General features: G+C 32.8%; 1 protein-coding gene and 1 non-coding gene across 2 annotated transcripts; one reads left to right on the forward strand and one right to left on the reverse strand.

The window, feature by feature from the left end:
- Window positions 1-2215: 2215 nt before the first annotated feature.
- TRNAQ-UUG (transfer RNA glutamine (anticodon UUG)) lies at window positions 2216-2287 on the forward strand. The gene has a single exon. It is a non-coding gene; the product is annotated as a tRNA-Gln (tRNA).
- A 5299-nt stretch (window positions 2288-7586) lies between these two features.
- On the reverse strand, window positions 7587-12992 carry LOC132619330 (UPF0481 protein At3g47200-like). Its single transcript, XM_060334265.1, has 3 exons — window positions 12861-12992; window positions 10749-10846; window positions 7587-9066 (listed from the first exon to the last, which is right to left on the reverse strand). The coding sequence occupies exons 2-3, from the start codon at window positions 10821-10823 to the stop codon at window positions 7597-7599; spliced, it is 1545 nt and encodes a 514-aa protein (XP_060190248.1). The 5' UTR covers window positions 10824-10846; window positions 12861-12992; the 3' UTR covers window positions 7587-7596.
- Between the last annotated feature and the right edge of the window lie 8499 nt (window positions 12993-21491).

The raw sequence follows: 21491 nt of genomic DNA on the forward strand, positions 1-21491 counted from the left end.
GTCAAACCAGTTAACAATTTGTCTTGAACAAAGTCTTACATTTTGGATAATTTTTAATAGTGGAATTAATAAAGATGGAAAGGGATGTAATTGAAAATATTAACTCTCAAATTCAAGATGTGCAACCAAATGAAACATGCAGTCCACAACTCAATTATAAGAGCCATAGTATTTTGAGAAGAAAACAATCATGGTAAAGAATAATTGTATAACATTCATTTATATTACTCCTGTTGAACAAGAAATACTTTCCGCTATTACTATTGCAAATTCTGGATAATAATCACGAGTAGAGATGGTAAGATTAACATAGTTTTCAGTAGTTCATGCGAATTGTTCAACTTTAAACATGTTGGATTATGACTCGTTTGTTGACTTGACTCAATATAATGAATTTGTAAAGATCCACCAAAATTATTGAGTCAAAATAGGTCAATATAATGTAACATGATGGTTCAAATTACAACCAAAACCCAACATTCAAAATCTTTAATTTGGACATCGTGCGTTTGGAAGAACCTACATGACTATTAGAACAATAATACACTTTCACATTTTTACTAGAAATAGCAAAACAGAAAAGGGAGAAGATTGAGTCATGTTGAGCGGGTTTGATTAATATTTCTTCATTTGACTTACTTTGATCCAATTCATTTTATCTCAAACAAATTTTGAAGGAGTTACGTCATTTGATCCGTAAAGAACAACTTTTGTCTAAATAGTTTCCAGTTTTGATGTTTTAAAAAAAAAATATATATACATATATAAATGGTAGAAGGGTCAAATGTCAATTATATTATCAATCGAAAATTGAGTTACTTTGTTCTCTGTCAAACTTTTGGTCTAACATTACCCTTGTCAGGAAAAAAACTCGTTTAGCTTTGATTTTTAAAAAGTGAATTTGAACTTGCTTTTAAAAAACACATAGAATTCATTTATATTTGCTAACTATAAATGCATGAACAAATATGAATGGAATACCACCTCATTAATGACCTACGTCATATGAGGACAGGGACGAGGCTACCTTAGTGAATGGGTTAGTTGAACGCCCTTCATCGGAAAAATTATGTTGTGTATATAGCTTAACTATCATATTTTACGCATATATACTATAAAATATCAATTTTGACAGACATTCTCATCAGAAAGCTATAAAAATATGAAATCACATTAAAAAAAAAAAAAGTTCCTGATCTGCCATTTTTTGTAAGCTGAAATATGGTCGATTACCAGAGCCAGAGTAACAGATAGTAAACTTTTACTTCACATTTGTTTAAAACAAATAAACTTTCACTTGAAAAAAGGATTCTCTGAATCTGGAGGGTTTTGGAAGCATTACATATATAAGAATAAAACAGACAAGAAAATATTTGTTAGTGAAAAGATTGATCATGATAAGACTTTAACCTCATTGATTTAACATCTCATCCGTACATTTTTTTTGTCTTTTAATTTGTACGACAGTTGTTTGCACCAACATGTCACATGCCGTTTTTGTCAGTATTTCGGCTATTTAGACGGAGCTATGCTTATCATTACTATACTATATGGCATATGCTCTTCCAAATATAAACTATACAATAAAAATTACTCAAATATATGTGTTGGAAAAAATAGTTTTGGGCCTACTACACCCATAAAGGGGGCTAGCTAATTAGACTGCCCATTAGTTTAGTCCAACTTTTAACTCTAATGGGAAGACGCGTACTAAAAACCTAAAAACGGTTAGGCTTAGGGTTAATTCTTTGCATCCGTTAGAGGACGCTTTAGGCGGTAGACAAAGGTGATTCATCCGCTTTGTGTTCCCGACGACCGGTGACACGAGTCGTGATTGCTGCAAATCTGCTTCCGCTAAGGAGAAACTCATAAGTCTCATAAACTAGCATTTAATTAGAATACTATAATATGTATTATTTTTAACTAACACTAGACAATTTTTATTTCATTTTAAGCATGAAAGAGTTTCCACCATTATTGAAGTTATAATTCTCCACTACATTTAAGGCGAAGCGAATAAATCGTGATTACCGGCTTACCATAAAGTACAAAAGAGAAATAGACCTTAAAAATATCAGACTATACCAAACTAAATTGATATGATAATAGATAAGCATTTCTAAAAAATAAAAAATCAAAATTACAGATGGCCCTATTTGCAACAACATGTTACATGTCGTCTTTTACTAGTCTTATTGAAGACAGCAACACATCTGGTTCTATGGTGTAGTGGTTAGCACTCTGGACTTTGAATCCAGCGACCTGGGTTCGACTCCCGGTAGGACCTTTTCTCCATTTTGTTTTGCCTTTTTACATTAAAATGATATGGCATTTTTTAATGAATAAAAATATAAAATAGTCGAGCTTATGTGAAATTGGCACCCCTAATAAATATCAACAGTAAATTAAAACATACCATTTTACAAGTGAAGTTTGGGGAGGATAAAGGTTGTTTCCGATAGACTCGGCTCAAGTAAAGCATAAGCATAGCTTAGGCGGAGATACATCCAATCTAATTCTTATACCCCTAATAAATATCATCCAATTTAATTCTGATGCCTTGAATAATCCAGTGTGACAACTAACAAGCATCACTAATAGGAGATATTGACACTAATATTAAATATGTCATTTAATTCAATTTAAGCAAAGTTTCGGTTTATGTTATGGTCAAAGTCCAGATCACCCTGCCCAAATGCCTATTTTCATTCGTACGTTATGCTAAGTTGCAACTTGCAAGTTAATAAACACTTAAATCTGACTTAATTAGGAATTAATTTTAGACACTGACAGAATCCTTTACAACATGACATCTAGATGACCTACAATTTCATGGAATACGTCTAGTTGACAATCTTTGTAATTACTATTTAAAATACAGTGATAGTATAAACTTTTTTTTGTTCTATCTTAAAATTCTTAATTGCATATATGCATGGGTAAAATAGATTGTTCTTGCACAGAATATAATTTAATCGATTATAACAAGTTATTATTTTTCATATTACTATATCAAATTTGAGATTAACTTAACCTAATAAATATAAATTCCTTATTGTCATATAAGTACACTACATCACACTACTAAGACGAAAAAAAGGGAAAAAATGATCTCTTATATTTAAAGTATATTTAAAATAAGGGAAAAGAGTCAAATATACCCTTCTACTTTAGTTTATTGGCTAACTTTGTCCTCCATTAGTCAAAATAATCAAATGTACCCCTCTGTTAGCCAAAGTACACAGATATACCCCTCAATGGATGGAAAATCCCAAATTAGACCAAATTACCCATTTATCAAAACTTACCCATGCCCCATCACTTAGACCAGTCCGACCCACAAAATTATTTCCCCACCCAAAATTAATCAGCATGCCGAAACATGAATTATGTTATGCTTTCCATACAACAATTCCTTACAAACCCGTTAATCTCTAATTTATTCTTATTAGTAGTTAAGTTACACAACAAAATGATCGGTAAAGGTTTGTGTGAGTTGAGCCAAAAGACTATTGATGAGTTAGTTTGGGATGCTACTGATAAAAACTTAAGTGCAGCCATATGAACAAAACCTTAAATTGCATAACTTTGAGTTTGTTAATTAGTTGACATATAACCAAGCCGTGCATTATTTCTAGAAAAGAAGGTAACAACTAGTTCTACTTTAAGAATCACGATCAACTCATATGCATAAATATTGCATAAATATTGAAAGAGCTTCACAGTACATTAACAAATCACATTACAAACCAAATTGGGTGGGGGAAATAATTTTGTGAGTCAACTCGGTCTAAGTGATAGGGCATGGGTAAGTTTTGATAAATGAGTAATTTGGAATTTTCCATCCATTGAGGGGTATATCTGTGTACTTTGGCTAACAGAGGGGTATATTTGACTACTTTGGCTAATGAAGGGCAAAGTTAGCCAATATACTAAAGTAGAGGGGTATATTTGACCCTTTTCCCTTAAAATAATTTCTTAAATATATTCCTGGGCAGCTTGAGGATTTCAGATTTCACGAAATTACAAAAAAAAAAAAAAAAAAATAATAATAATAATAATAATTAGAAACACTATGAAAAGTCTCATTAAAATATAGAAAAAGCAACGCTAAAAATTGCTTTACACATTAAAATAGACTAAAATAGCATAATTACATCTACAAAGATGGACCAGACACCATAAATAGACAAATATAGCAAAAAATGCAAAATTGCACTACTAAAATATGAGTTTCCGTTAATTATCCCTCTCTCTCTTTTTTTTTTTTTTTCACAATTTCATTAAATCTACCAACCATATGTAAGAGTTGGTTAAAATATTTAATGAAGACTAAGAATTGTCACTTTTAATAAATTTGAAAAAAAATCAAAACTACCCAAAAATATATTTAACGGATTATTTTAAAGCTACGTCAATCTTGAATGCTCACGACAGAGTTAATGATAAGCTAGAGTTTGAAGACAAATTCTGGAATCTAAAGGGTTTAGGTTAAGCAGAACCAGGACTGAATACTTGAAATGCAAGTTCAGTGGCGTACCGCAAGAGTGGAAGGGAGGCTCGATACCTAGGCCATCCAAAAGAAAAGAAGTTTTAAGTATCTTGGGTTATTATCCAAGGTAACAGGGAGATTGACGAGGATGTCATGCATCGTATTGGTGCAGGGTGGATGAAGCAGAAGCTCGCATACGGAGTCCAGTGTGACAAGAAGGGACCACCAAAACTTAAAGGAAAGCTCTAAAGAGTGGCGGTTAGATCGACTATGCTGTATGGAGCAGAGTGTTGACCAGTCAAGAACTATCACATTTAGAAGATGAAAATTGTGGAAATGAGGATATCGACATAATTCGGGCATGTGAAGAGGAGGTGCACATATGCCTTAGTGCGAAAGTGTGAGAGGTTGACTATGAATGGTTTAAGAAGAGGTAGAGGTAGGCCAAAAGAGTATTCGGGAGAGGTGATACAATAGGACATGGTGCAATTGCAACTCACCGAGAACATGACTTTAAATAAGAGGTTATGGAGGATAAGAATTAGGATAATAGGTTAGTAGGTAGTTGAGTGTTGTCTTTTGTAGTTCCTTTCATACTAGTAGTTGTATTATTACTCTTGTAGTTCCTTGTTATTCGATTTAGCCATTAATTCTTGTTTCTTGTACCTCGATTATTGCCTTATTTTTGTTGTATTTATGTTCTTTTTTCAAATTGTCTTAAAATTTTTTTTTGAGTCGAGGGACTATTAGTAGCAGCCTCTCTACCTTCCAAGATCGAGATAACATCTGCTTACATACTACTCTTTTCATATCCCACTCATGGAATTAATTTATTGTTGTTGTCAAACTTGAATGGTCATTTTCTCATTTTCTCATTTTAAGACCGTCCAAAATCAAACTAGCTTAACCACTTGGATCCACCTAGGCCCCACATTCCAAAAATAGAAAAAACAGTACCGATCACTGGCTATTCCGGTAATCTCCCGCCTATAAATATCTCAATCTTCCCCACGTATTTTCCTCAGTCGTCATCTTTTGAGACGGCTACCGGAATCTTCCCAATACGGCGTTTTCCGGCAATACAAATTCTCCATTTTGCCCTCGCCGTTCACCTCCTATTTACCTTTTTGCCCTTCTCGTATTATATATTATTGTTATTATCTATCTCTGTGATTCTCATTTGCATGGCAGTTCGTTTTCTGAATCGAGAGGTATTGTTTGAAAATAATATTTCAAATTATTAGATAGAATTTGGTATTCTTTATATGTCTTTTTAAATATTTTAAGTTGTTAATTATTCTGATTTATAAAACTATATATTTTATCACGTTTAAAGTTTAAAAGTTTGAATGTCGAAATTCCAACCATGTCATAGAAATGTCGTTTACCTTGTATTTACCTTTTTACCATTGTTATTATTATTATTATTATTATTATTATTATTATTATTATTATTATTATTATTATTATTATTATTATATTCTATCTTTGTGATTCTCATTTGCATGGCAGTAAGTTTTCTGAATCGAGAGGTATTGCTGAAAAAAATAATTCAAAGTTTAATTTTGTATTTTAATTCATGTAGTTAGAATTTATGATCAAATTTATATTGGAATAGATTTTTTCTTATTTTGAGTTAAAAGTAGATTTCGTTTTACGTGGCACGTTTGAAATTTCAAGAGTTAACCAAGTTTTTTTTTAAATTTTTTTTATCGGAATTTCTTTATACGCTATTTTAAGTTGTTCATTATTCAGAATTTTGGATTTTTGCCTCGCCGTTTCCTTATTCTATTCCTATTTCCTTTATATTATCATAGCAGTACCTTTTCTGATGAATCGAGAGGTATTGTTGGAAAAAATAATTCAAAGTTGTAGGAAATAAAATTTGTTTGGATTTGATATTTTAAATTCATGTCTAGTTAGGATTTATGATCAAATTAATATAGGAATAAAGTTCCTTTTTCCTTGGTACTATTGTTGTTGTTGTTGTTATTGTTATTGTTATTATTATTGTTATTATTCTTATTGTTATTATTATTATTATTGTTATTATTATTAGTATTGTTCTTCTTCTTCTTCTTCTTCTTCTTCTTCTTCTTCTTCTTCTTCTTCTTCTTCTTCTTCTTATTATTCTTATTATTATTATTATTATTATTGTTATTCTTGTTATTGTTATTATTGTTATCTCTGTGATTCTCATTTGCATGGTAGTATGTTTTCTGAATCGAAAGGTACGGCTGGAAAAATAATTCAAAGTTGTAGGAAATCAAAATTGGTTAGGATTTGCTATTTTAATTCATTTCTACTTAGGATTTATGATCCGTCAAAGGAAAATTATGCTCTATGTCTAGTGGGAGAAAATATTTACACGCTTTAGCCCTTATCTTGAGTTTGTTATCCGGTTTAGCCCATATTTGTGTATAAACACCTTTTATACATACAAGGTTGATACATTGTGCATAATGCTTTTCCCAGGTCTAATGTTATATAAACTGAAAATATGGTTACATGGCATAATATTTTATGTTGGGCTTTAAATTTTTGAAAATTGAATAGATTTTCCTGTTTTGAGTTACAATAGATTTCCCCAGGTGTTGCTAGCTATTTTAATTTTGTGCAGAATTGGAGAGAGCATTCAAAGATTTATTAGTTTGCGAATACATATATTTTACTTCAGGTATCAGATTTATGCCTTGGGAAGCCGCATTAAGGCCAATTCCGGCAACCTCCACCGTAGTGGAGGTGTTATCGTTGTTGAAGAGGACCGGCGAGACGCATTTAAGAGTGTGAAATTGCGATCATTCGACGTCTTCACGGAAGGTTCTGGAAGGTGCTACTGCTGATGATGAATGCTGTTGTGTTGGGAAGATCTCTATGGTGGATGTGATTTGCTTTTTATGTAAACAAGAAAGTTTGATTGATTCTTCTAAGGCACTTGAGGTTCCTGTATTGAAGATTTTGCCTAAAGGAGATTCAATTGTGAGGCATTTGGAGCCTAATTCAAGGTTTGTGATATTTTATCTCAATATATTACTTACAGCAGAACTTTTCTCCAATAAACATTAGGTTGGGGACATTCAAACAACTATTGTATATTGGAATGACTACTTCTTAACACTACCTGTGAAAGCTAGAACGGTTTGCATAATTGAGAGTATGAGGAGTAAGATGGCTGCCACAGTTGAAGCTCCTGTCCAAGGAGTATTAAAATAATTGCGCACCAAATAACTTGTCCTCAGTTGGCTATATGGTTTTAGATAATGTTGAACTGCTTTGCTGCTTACTTCGATGTAATGAAAGTCTCCGTTAAGATTGCCGAACTCTTTCGCAAGTCTGTTGAAGAGGCCAGCCACTTGTCTGTCCTCTCCTAACTTGTTCCTAATGATTCTATTCTGGCACAGCAAACTCACATCTTTGTCCGAGTTGATAAGATAACCCATGAAAATTGCAAAATCAGTGAAATATCTTGAATCTGCATCAGATATCTGTTGCTCGTAAGCAATGAGATTTCGCAGGAAGGTTTCCGTAAAACCATTGACATGAAAACTAGGGATTTTCATCACTCCATTCTCGAACTCTATATCAAATAAACTTGTGCTATCCTTAGTACTGTCTTCGTCCATCGCAGGATAAATAAATCCGACTTTTACGAAGCTAACTCCAGCTTCGGAAAGCTCTGTTGCATTTGGTATGACCTTATGCCACTTTATGAAGCTATCTCGAGCTTCCTTAGCTTTTGACTTTTCTTTCGACCTAATTGCTTGCAAAAGATTGCACCGTGAGATGTTACTTGAACTTTCCCCAGTTAGCCTGCTAGTACTTTTACTTGCTAAAGGGTGACATGACGTGTGTACTATATGAAGTAAATGTTTGAAATTTTCTGCCTGGTCTGATTCTTCTAGGAATGCAAGGGTTACTTTTGGTAATATATCAACAAAGGCAAACTGCACCAGTCGTGTCAATGGAAATTCATTAGCTTGCTTTGTCATGTCATGAAGCATGGCGAGAACAAAGAAAGGAAGTTGGTTTTCTAGTAACAGCAAGTCTCGAAGTATTGGATTAACCATGAAATCAACATTGATAATATCGTGTTCTCTTTCTCGACCCATTCCAATTTCTCTAATAAACTCAACCACAAAACAACCATCAAGCAACAACATACGCAAAAATTGATCAGCGGGAGTAGTGTCATTATAGTGGTCTACTGTATTGTCATAACACTGTAGTGCTTCTGCCTTCAGTTTCTCCAATTCACTCATGCAACTTCCCACGTCAAGCCCCTCTTTTCGTTGGAGAAACCGTCGTAGGTACAATAATTTGTACTTTTCCATTGGACGAAGTCGAGGATTTTTTTCATGGTAAGGACCAATAGAGACCATCTTTGGTGTATAAGCATCTGGATTTAATTCACGTAGTCCCACGTTTACTTTGAATATGGTACACAAAATAGACAAATTGTCCAATTCCTTAAACATTTCATCAAAGATTTTAATATTGGTTTGTAAGCATGATCGATCTTCACCGTCTATTTGCTCCATCTCGATTAAATGATCCACTGTCCTCCGTTCTTGTATCTGTAATTAGTGGAAAGAGTTGATAGTTTTTTCTCTTTTTCAGGTTTTCCTGGCCACTTTCTTTTTTCTCACATAAATTGTTAGATAAAACGAAATAAAATCTAAAGACTGATAATTTTCCAAAATAATAATAATAATAATAATAATAATAATAATACTTCTTCTATCCCAATTTATGTGACGCTCTTTTATTTTTAGTCGGTCTTAAAATGAATGGTATCTTTCCACATTTAGTACTCACGGTTTAACTTTAAATTTCTCATTTTATCCTTAATGAGATGATTTACAGCCACACAAATATATATGACTTGTTTAGACCACAAATCAAGTCTTCATTTCACTGTTAAACTCGTCGTGTGTCAAACACCATCACACAAATTGAGATGGAGGGAGTAAAAGCTCTGTCCAAAATTATGTGATACATTTCAGGTTTCGAAAGTCAAACTTCTTTATTTTGACTGCAAATTCGGACATAAAATCTTTAAGTTTTCTGAAAAATATTTACATATTTAGAAACTACATAAAAGTATTATAAGTCACAATAATTACCAATTTAAAATATTTAAATGGCACACGACTAAACTGCAGTCATAGATTTTTTTGTTTGACTCTCAAAAAATGAAAAATATCACATAAATTGAGACAGAGAGAGTAGTAAATATTGAGCAGTGAGTAGAAAAGAAAATTTTAAGCCTGTGTGTGTACGTGTAGCCTAAACAGTCTCGCAACAGACATGGGAAGGGGGGTCTTAATAAACAAAGGATCTTCAAAAACATCTAAATCATAAGGACCCATTTGGCCATGAGAATTTCACTTTTTTCCAGAAAATTATTTCACTTTGTTTGAAAATTAGCGTTTGGTCATGAAAATTCCTTTGGAAAACACCTAAAAGCTTGTTTTCACTTCCCCCCCCCCCCCCCCCTCCCACTTTTTTCACTTTCAATACATTCAAACAACCAAATATTCTTTCCAAAAACGATAACCAAACACAACACCATCTTCAACTCCAACTTCAAAATTCCAAATAAAGTGAAAAATATTTGATTCTCGTGACTAAACGCCTACTAAGATCCCATGAGTGCTAGAGACATAACATAGAATTGAGTTTCATTAGCATATGAGGATTAAAAAAAAAAAAAATTAGTTTATGGGTTTTGGATCACATTTTTTTTAACTGATTATTTATATAACTAAATAAATCTTTTAACATAAATATAAGATTTGAATTAAAGGTACTGAGTTTTGCCGACCCGTAAGTCTAGAGCCGACGTCAGGATTTCAACTTTATGGATTCTGAATTTTAAAATGACAACTTCAAATGATATACATATTCAGTATACACACACATGCACTACCTTTTTCTTTAATTTTGTACTTTATTTCTTCCATAGTCAATCTTCAATTTCACTTGCCTACTTCTCTTTTTGCAACAAAATAAGCATATCATCTTTTCTCAAAAAAAAAAAAAAGGAAAAAGAAGTACTTTCATCGTCCCAATATAAGTGTCTTAATTTGACTAAGCACAAAGTTTAAGAAGGAAAGAAGATTTTTGAAACTTGTGGTCTAAAACAAGCCATAGATATTTGTGTGGCTTTAAATCATTTCATTAAGGGTAAAAGCGAAAGTTTTAATTTCATTCTAAATATATAAATGTAGAGAGAGAGAGAGAGAGAGAGAGAGACCTCATTTGATGTAATTTGACGAATTTGTGCAGTCTGATGATCATCTATTGGGGTAATCTCAATATAGTGTGCCATCCTTCTTACGACACTTTCTTGATCTATAATTTCAACCAAAGACAATATTTATTGGGTTAGAATATAAAGCATGTATCTGTAATTGAATCATATTGCGGAAGTGATTAATGGCATGCTAAGCTAGAAGTAATATTTTAATGGCAGAACTGCATGCCCTTCACGATAATAGATGGTTTGTTTACACAATCAACCTCCGTGAATAATTAAAGGTTAAATGTACAGAGTCAAATATCACTTGGATCAAAAGTGTTATTAGCTAATAATACAAGGACGAAAAATGTCATTTTCCCTATAATTTATCCTTTACCGGTTTTCACCTTAACTAAAGTCACTCGATGTACTAACAAGTAACAACTCATACACGCAACATATATACATACATAATGTACACGAGGTAGCAAATTAAGCATGCATGCATGCATATATACGTACTTAATATGACTTGCTCAAGTTTTTTCTCCTTCCGGTTGGTAGAGTTCTAAACTAGCTTAAATTTGATCGTGACACCTGCTACAACCTGATTGTCTAACAAAATTATATAGAAACAAAATTTAAGTTATATGCACAGGCAATAAAATATTTGTTTACATAATCTGTGTAGTTTATCAATTAGTGGTTGTTTGGTTCAAGGAATTAGGCGGATTATCTCGATTTATATTTTAGGATTAAATTTATCCTATGTTTGATTTGAGATATTAGCAAAAATCTGTATTAAATAGAACTTTAATTTGAATAACTTATCTAATATAAAAGTTGAGACAAGGTATCCAAGTTTTAGTCCTAATTTTAATCTCAGTATTATAATCTTGAGATATTTCGATTTTAATGTGACCCCGTGACAGAGGGCAAGCCTCTGAATAAGGGATGCACATTGTACTCCCTATTAGGCGAATCCCACATCGGAATGAGAGAAGAAAGTTAGAGCTTATAAGAGTAAGTTCATAATCAACTGTTGATGCATCTTTTGGGTTAAAACCCAAGGGACAAATCCGTGTGGGCCTGGGGACAAAGTGCACGATACCTTAATAGTTGGACCAGGACAGTTACAAATATAGTATTAGAGCAGGACTCTCCCTAATCAGTACATGGTGGGGAAAACCTCGACAAGGACCCTAAGTCCCCGAGGGTGGGGGGGGGGGGGGGTATGTGAGGACCATAACGGAGAGCAAGCCTCAAGAGTGCACATTACACCTTAGGCGAATCCACATCGGAATGAGATAAGAAAGGTAGGGATCTCATAAGAATGAGTTTAGAATCAACTATTGAGGTGCCATTTGGGTTAAAACCCAAGAAACAAATCCTTGCGTGCCCGAGCTCAAAGCAGACAATACCTTGACAGTTGGACCAGTGCCATTACATTTAAACCAAACAACCCCTTAATGTTTATCTTAAAAGTTATGTATAACTTTTTTTACATCATCAATATATAAAACTTAAACCAAATCACACATGACATCATTTTATGAAGTACTCTCTGTCTTAATTTATTTGAAAAGATTCGCAGTAAGAGTCAAAATACTTCATTTTATACCTTCCCCAACATAAACATTTGTTTTGCTAGAAAAGGAGATACTACTCTTTAAGAAAATGGAAACAAGTGGGAGTAATAAAAACTGCCTTAAGTATGTTGTAGCCTATAGGGTGATACTCCCTCCATCCCAATTTACGTGGCATCATTCGGATTTCAAGAGTCAAACGAACTATTCTTTTTTGTGACTTTTTTATATGTCCTTTAAGTATTTGAACTGTCAGTTATTGACTTATCGTAGTACCTTTTACGTAGTTTTTAAATATAACAATATTTTCAAAGAACTTAAAGATTCCACGTCCGAATTCATGGTCATATTTTAAGTTTTTAACGGTTTGACTCCCGAAATCCGAACAGTGCCACATAAATTGGAACAAATGCAATACTATTTAACATACTTATATTTTATTTTTATTCCCTTAAAATTACTAGAAAAAACTAACAACAACACAAACTATTTCTATAATTAATAATGTGGGATGTTGTATAAAACATTTAAAGCTAATTACCTCTTTGGTTTGGTTGTACGTAAATTCAAAAGTGGACTAATTGGAGTGTACTTGAGTTTCTTCTTAGGTTATTCTCTGCTTGACATTTCTGAAGGATGAGAGATGGAAAATACAAAAGTGTATGAAGACAAAGAAGAAAATGATGTTGAAGCTAAAAAGACCTTAGTACTATATATAGATTTTCTTTTGTGTGATTGCAAGCCTGCCTATATTACTAACATGAATTAATGTCACTTTAAGAAAAGTATCATAGAATAACTTACCCCCCAAAAAAAAATCATAGAATAAATAAAGTTTTAGGTATCATAGAATAAAGTGTAATGACATTAAATAAGAAAAGTATCATAGGACAAAGTTTTAACTAGTTAATTAAGTTTCAAATCAACATTTATTCTTGGATTTCATGTCAAGTTTAGTTCAACAGAAAAACACTAAAGTTTTCCAATTCTTTTATACTATTGCCTTTGACATTTCCGGCTCCAATAATAAACATATGGTGGCACTATTTTATAAATTCTATCTCGAATGTTACGTATAATGACGTCTAGTTTGTGACATGAGCATATTATAATAAAATTTTACTAGGGAAACAACTTGCATATTGTATTTGCACCAATCAAGTTATTTCACACTAATAGAAATAGAGGTTTTTTTTTCCACCGACATTTAGTGGGAAATTTATGCTATAAAACATGATTTTCCCACTTTATTCCCACAGAACCAACTCACTAGGAAAACGCATGGTGAGAAACAGATTCACATTGAAACGCTGAGAAACTTCCTAATTTTTTCGTGTGAAAACACTACTCCCTATTTAGGCTTCCACTGAACATTTTTCAGTGAGAAATTCAACGGGAAAATAATGATTTTTTAGTAGTGTCTACTATAAGATGAGGATAAATCACAATTGATGTGAAAATTACATGATAACTAATTACGATTAACATATAATTAATAGTTTATTTATACAAGATACATGTTATGAACTTATTGATTTGCTAGGAAAATAGAAATGTAGGTAAGTATTTTTCATTTAACTTTTCTTGTGCTCTATATATAACTGCAAATTTTGATGATTGATGATGATCGTTGGTCGATCTATCTCCTCCCTATAAGAACACATTCCTTCAAGAAAAAATATTCTCTCTTTAATAGTGAACAAGTTGGAGATACAATCTTTTTTTTTTTCGGAATTTTTTTTTCACGACATGTACACCAACCCCACTTTTACATGCACATTAAAAAATATTTTTCATGCACCACATATGATTTATAAGTGTAGGATTTCTGCCCTGGAATAAATAAGATGATAGTGAGGTTAATAGATTGCGAGAACATGGGAGATAATGGGTGAGTCACCTGTATGAGAGAAACAAAGGTTCTTGAGAAGAACATAGAATAGTGTCTTGGAAGAAATTAAATATTTACACCTAATGATGAGATAAAAAGTTAGAGGATTCCTTCTCTCTCGGGGTATACCTTTATTTGTTCACAATGGACTTTACACTTTCTTTAAGAAAATAACAAAGAAAGTACATATTTTACTATAATACCCATGACTATTAGCATTTCAAAAAATTTGACAAATGATTTGGGTAATTAGTATTTAATGATAAGGGTAAAGCAAGAAATAAATTGTGTTAAGGGTAAAGCAACAAAATAAATTGTCTTTCTCTTGATATGCTACGTAGACAAGTAAAAGTGAAAATTTATTTTTAATATAGTAGACAAGTAAAAGTCAATGAGGGAGTAATATATAAGTGTACTTATCGGACGGACCGCCTATTTTTTGTACATAACATCTAGCTTGAAGTTCATAATTTTTCCCCTGTCTACATTGATTTTTTTTTATAACCGCGGTGTCCGAATCAGCTTGCACGCACCTTGTCTAATTCCACGGGATACCTATGTGACACACTTTCCTTTTTAGTCCATTCCAAAAAGAATGTCACCTTTCTATATTTAGAAACAATTTAACATTATGAGATTATTTACAACCACACAAATATCTAAGACTTGTTTTGGACCACAAATTTCAAAAGTCCTCCGTTTTTTATTAAACTCCGTGCCTAGTCAAATGGTGTCATACAAATTGAGACAGCCGGAGAGTGGTTTTTTTTTCTCTGCTGGGATTTGAACCTGAGACATGATCATAATGCCCAACCCACTTCATTGACCACTGGGTCACCCCTAATTAAGTGCCTATCTACATTGAAATTTTAATTAAACAGTTTCGTTGTTCTTCTCACTTTGAGGAGTTTTGTCCCTTGACCCAACTAACCCTGCACAGTCTCCATTAACTTTAGGGGTAAATTTTATAAAAGGTTATACAATTATGAGAAAAGTCACATAACTTCGTTTGTAACAGAAAACTTACAAAGCTTTTTGTTGAGATATATACTATTAACCATGTGTATGGATATAGTTTTTATTATAGAACAATTATTTATTTAATTTTTAATAAAGAGTTAAATAGATCATGTACTAGTATGTGTGTCCTTTACTTATATAGTAGATGATTTAGTGTATAGAGTTTAGCTTATACATGGAAGATTAAATCATCGGTTCTTATAAGTATAAATTTTATGTTCACAATCTAAGAAGGAATTTGGACAAAGCCATTGGTATGATTGTATCACAAGATTAATATAATGTATCTTCATTATGGGAACAGTATAGTTCCATCTTCTTATGCTAGTAAATTTTGTATGTATTGAACGGACCAAGTAGAGATAAGTGTTTTTGTACTGAATATATAAAACAAATTCTCTAGTTCATTAAATATACTTATACTCTTAATCTTGATATAATTATTATGATCAATGTGATTTGTTCATTATTTTGATGTATTAAAAGGTACGACTCAATTGCGGGTCTATGTATTCCTGGTAAATTGGATAATGACAAAATACATTTGTGAAATAATAATTAGTTGATAGAATCCATGTCTCGACTTTGAGATTGATGATACCCCTTTATGAATGCTTATAAGTCTCATGTGAAAATCCTGCAGGTGGATTTTATATCCGTCACATGATACAAGTTAAGTGGAAATATAAAGGATTCAATTAGTCAATGAATTAAATTGTCAATAATTTAATTTAATTTGTTGGTATCTGTAATCTTAACATGGGGAGTTAAATAAGATTTAATGAAAGATTTCGAAATCGAACTGAGGAGTGCAGTTACGATTTTTTAGTGGAATAATTCGTAATTTATTATGGTAGGATTAATTCAGATATTTCGAATTAATTCCATAATAGGAAGCCTCGTTAATTAAATTATATGGTCCCTGCTGTGCCCGAATAATAAAGAATTAAATGGAATATTACTTCTTGGTGAAAAATAAAGACGCAGCTGGTTTTGGAAAAGAGTGAAAACCCTAAAACCTGTAGTTATAAAATAGGGGTCTTATTCAATAAGGAGGTCAAGGGTTTTACAAGTTTCTACACTTTTTCCATAGAAATTCGCCCACACGAATTTCATAAATTCTGGTATTATTCGGGTTACACTGCAGAAGAATGCATTATATGTAACTTCTGTTAGAAAGATTTTATTTCAGTTTCTAACCAAACAAGAGATGGATAGTTAGTTTATTTTTCTTGTAACTCTTGTGTTATTGAGTTTGATAAACATTTTATCTCTTATGGTATATTGATGCGGGGACACTTTAAATTAATATCTCTTCTGAACTGAATAATGTTAATCTGTCCCATAAGAGATTTTTTTTTTCCGGGAATTGAATGAGCTTATCTGTGGCACTTGTGTCTAGGTCAATTTGATCTAGATAGGATTCCGAAGTTAGTCAAAGGGTAAAGTTTTAATGTTCATTGAAAGTGGAGGCACTACCAACTTGTGAGTCCTATTTAGAAGGAAACATGACTAAGAGACCTTTTCTCTTAAAAGTCAATAAGGTTAATGATAAGTTAAGCCAATCCATTCTGATTTGTGTGGTATAATGAACTTCAAGGCAAGAGGTGATTTTGAGTATTCTGTGACATTCATAGAAGATTACTCATGATATGAATACATTTATTTGATGCTCTGTAGGTCAGAATGCTTTGAAAATTTTAAGGTATTTAAGGCGAAAATGAAAAGCGTCGGGAATAATATATTAAGTCACTGCGATTTGATCGTAGTGGTGAGTACCTCTTTGCAGAGTTCATTAGTTGCTTATCAAATAGAAATTGTCTACACCAAGTATTCTAGAATGGATTGGTGTGGAAGAGAAAAGAAATATGACGCTTATGAAGGTGGTAATATTAATGATTGACTTATTCATATTTGCTTTTTCGTTTTGAGATATGTCTTAGAAACTAATTTAATTTCTTCTAAGTTAGTACATTTGATACCCATAGAACAGTGGATTGGATGTAATCCAAATCAGCAATATTTTTGGATATGAGGTTGTCTAGCACATGTGTTCAAAGGGAAAATAGATAAGTGGGAATCAAGAACGGATGTACGCATGGTTATTATATATTCAAATGGAATGAAAGGAGGTTTATTTACAGTCCTAAAAGAAAATAAGGTAATTGTTAATACAAATGCCAGATCTTTAGAAAAGGACTATTTAATAAACCAAGTTCCTAGAAGTAAACTAGTTTTATTGGAACTGAGCAAAGAAATAGCAAATGAGTCATCTAAAAATTCAAAAGTTCAAGAGCATCTAACTGACAAGTTAAGGTTGACGTTCCATTGCATTTAAGTAGTGGGAGAAACGTTAATAGGCGTAAGGAAATTCACTACCTATAAGTAGTGGGAGGGATCTTGAGCAAATAACACTATATGAAGTCGTTAATATTTCAATACCAAAAGGCAATGAAGATAATATTAAGACCCAGGAATATGATAGTGTGACTATAATAGTAGTAGTACTTAGTCGTGTTGGGAGAACATAATCAAGATCGGTTTGGTGTATACTCTTGGGAGAGTTTCATGATAGGATCCTGAAAAGAAATACATTTTTTCGGAGAGTTTCATGATAGGATCCCTGAAGATCTTAGTACAAAGCCGGTCAGTTACGACGAAGCACTACTAAGACTTTTGGTATTCATGCAAAAAGAATACATATGAAAGTTGTAGATGCATGGTTAAAAGTCTAAGTGGGAGATTGTTGGGGTATATGCCATTAACCATGCGTTTAGATATGGTATATTCTAACAATTGTCATGGTTAAAAGTCTAAGTGAGAGATTGTTGAGATATATACTATTAACCATGTGTATGGATATAGTTTTTATTATAGAACAATTATTTATTTAATTTTTAATAAAGAGTTAAATAGATCATGTACTAGTATGTGTGTCCTTTACTTATATAGTAGATGATTTAGTGTATAGAGTTTAGCTTATACATGGAAGATTAAATCATCGGTTCTTATAAGTATAAATTTTATGTTCACAATCTAAGAAGGAATTTGGACAAAGCCATTGGTATGATTGTATCACAAGATTAATATAATGTATCTTCATTATGGGAACAGTATAGTTCCATCTTCTTATGCTAGTAAATTTTGTATGTATTGAACGGACCAAGTAGAGATAAGTGTTTTTGTACTGAATATATAAAACAAATTCTCTAGTTCATTAAATATACTTATACTCTTAATCTTGATATAATTATTATGATCAATGTGATTTGTTCATTATTTTGATGTATTAAAAGGTACGACTCAATTGCGGGTCTATGTATTCCTGGTAAATTGGATAATGACAAAATACATTTGTGAAATAATAATTAGTTGATAGAATCCATGTCTCGACTTTGAGATTGATGATACCCCTTTATGAATGCTTATAAGTCTCATGTGAAAACCCTGCAGGTGGATTTTGTATCCGTGACATGATATAAGTTAAGCGGAAATATAAAGGATTCAATTAGCCAATGAATTAAATTATCAGTAATTTAATTTAATTTAATTGATTGGTATATGTAATCTTAACATGGGGAGTTAAATAAGATTTAATGAAAGATTTCGAAATTGAACTGAAGAGTGCAGTTACGATTTTTTAGTGGAATAATTTGTAATTTATTATGATAGGATTAATTAAGATATTTCAAATTGATTCCATAATAGGAAGCCTCGTTAAATAAATTATGTGGTCCCTGCTGTGCCCGAATAATAAAGAATTAAATGGAATATTATTTCTTGGTGGAAAATAAAGACCCAGTTGGTTTTGGAAAAGGGTGAAAACCCTAAAAACTGTAGTTATAAAATAGGGGTCTTATTCCATAAGGAGGTCAAGGGTTTTACAAGTTTCTACACATTTTCCATAGAAATTCGCCCACAGGAATTTCATAAATTCTGGTATTATTCGTGTTACACCTCAGAAAAAAAAAAATTGAGTCCATGAAATAATTCTGCGGGTGAACAGTAGACGCGGAGGAACAGTACCGATGAACAGTAAAAATCAGAGACTAAAAAAAACCAAAAAAATCTGATTTGTTTTCATTTTCTACCCCTCTCTCTCACTCTAAACTCTCTCTAAACCCTCCCAAAACCCTCCTAAAAGCTCTCTAAATCTTTCAAGTTGAACTCCTCCAAATCAAAGCAAGATTTCATCTTAGGAAATTGGAAACTAGTTAGGAAAGGATTATAGTATTTGGTGCTTGATGTGTGGCTGATTATTGAAGCTTGGAGCTAGGATTTTAGTTGAGTTTTCTGGGCAATAAGGTATGTAATATACTCTATTCTTGTTAATTAAGTTATTCATGGGAGAATTCCCTAGTTTAAAGTGAAGGGAATTATGTTATGAAGTCATAGATTAGTTGGTTCATATGGTTGCCTTGAGGGTTGTTTTTTTATTGGAACTTTGAGAGATTTCTAGGTGCTTATATTGCTATATGAGGTTGTTGATATTGTTGTTGATGTTGTTGATAAGTTGTTGTTCTTGAATTTGGGAGAATAAAGTGTATAAAGATATTGTATACAAAGCGTATACCGGGCTGTTTTGTGCCGATATTTGGGGCTATTTTATGTAATTTTCGTGACTGTTTTGTGACAATATTTTGGAGCGGTTTTATGTAATTTTCGTGGTTATTTTGTGACTATATTTTGGAGCTGTTTGGTATAATATTTGTGGCTGTTTTGCGATGATATTTTGGGGACTGTTTTATAGTCGTTATGGACTGTTTTGTGGGCTGGAATATCGGGGGATTGACTGTAGTTGTTGTTGTTATATTATGGATATACATAAATAAGGAAGTGTATACAAGCATTGGCATCCGAATGCATGTTGGGCTGTTTTGGGAGTAATCTAAGAATGGATTTAATCCTAGTTTGATATGAAATTGTTGTTGATATTGTGATTAATGTTTGGCTAAGTTGGAATTTCGAGGATTGTTAAGTTTACAGGGGAAATGCTGCCCAATTTTCTCTAGAATTTACGACGCGTTCTTATAGTCGATTAACTAATGTTAATACAAATTCTCCCGTGAAGGTAACGACGTGACATTGGGGGAGAGCAAGTGAACGATAACATAGCTAAACGACAAAGGTATGTGAGGCTAGTCCTTTCTTTCTAATGGCATGAATCCTATAGCATAAGTTCTTTTCCTCTTCATGAGTTCCTATTTTCCGGAAAGCTAGAAGCCTAAGTCCATAAATGTCTATATAAGATAAGAGATAAGAGATAAGAGATATGATATGATGATGCCATATTGATAATGATGCTATTTATTTCTTACACTCACCTTATGTACTAATTCCTTCAAGGTGAGGCAGAATGTCAATAATTGCTCCATAATGAAATCGGGGGATCACGACCTTACGCCACCCCGACAGAGTATAGTTGATCTTGAGTCTTATGCATGTACTATGATAAGCATATTATGATAAGCATATTATTACAAGTATTTTTTATGAGCATGTCATGATCATATTACACCGCGCCTAGTTGGCCGGGCAGTCACCGCCAAGGCGGGCAGCTATACGGATACACCATGACCTTTTGGCATGGGCAGACACCACTAGTGGGCGGCATGAGATAGTACCCCGGACGCGGGAGGCCTGGACGCGGGCTAATGTTATTGATTATTACACCGTTCCGATATGGACGGGCAGCTTGCATATTATGCATATATGGAATTATGATGAGTATGAGTAAGACAGCATGCATTACTTCTTTTATGATTGAAATTCAGATTTAGATGTTTCATATTGATGTTCACATTATATTAACACTGTCTTTCTTTATTATTTATGCCTCTCATACTCAGTACAATGTTCGTACTGACGTCCGTTTTCTTTGGACGCTGTGTTCATGCCCACAGGTAGACAGGGAGGTGAGCTTGGTCCAGACCCTTAGTAGCTGTCAGCTGATTGAGAGCACTCCATTATCCGGAGGTGCTTATGATTCTTCTTTTGGTATATATGCATATTTTGGGCACGACGGAGTCTTGTGCCGTCTATATGTTTAGTATGTCAGTAGAGGCTCGTAGATATGCAGTGTGGGTCAGATGGTCTCACAAGATGTTATTATTATGTATATATTATTTTGATGGCCGAGAGGCAAATGTATATAAGTATTTATGTTTCTATATAAAATATGATTTTCCTACAATTCGTGTATAAAATTGGTAAAAGGGCATTAAATGAGTAAGATGAGTATTAGAACGAGTGGTGCTTGGT

This window comes from Lycium barbarum, chromosome 11 (genome assembly GCF_019175385.1).
Source record: "Lycium barbarum isolate Lr01 chromosome 11, ASM1917538v2, whole genome shotgun sequence".
In the NCBI taxonomy this organism is placed as follows: Eukaryota; Viridiplantae; Streptophyta; class Magnoliopsida; order Solanales; family Solanaceae; genus Lycium; species Lycium barbarum.

Excerpts from the sequence above, each read along its gene's own strand:
- LOC132619330 (XM_060334265.1), bottom strand. The coding sequence starts at position 10,823 with ATGGCACACTATATTGAGATTACCCCAATAGATGATCATCAGACTGCA. Across the intron at positions 9,067-10,748 it reads GTCAAATTACATCAAATGAG|ATACAAGAACGGAGGACAGT; the intron begins GTCTCTCTCTCT and ends CACTAATTACAG.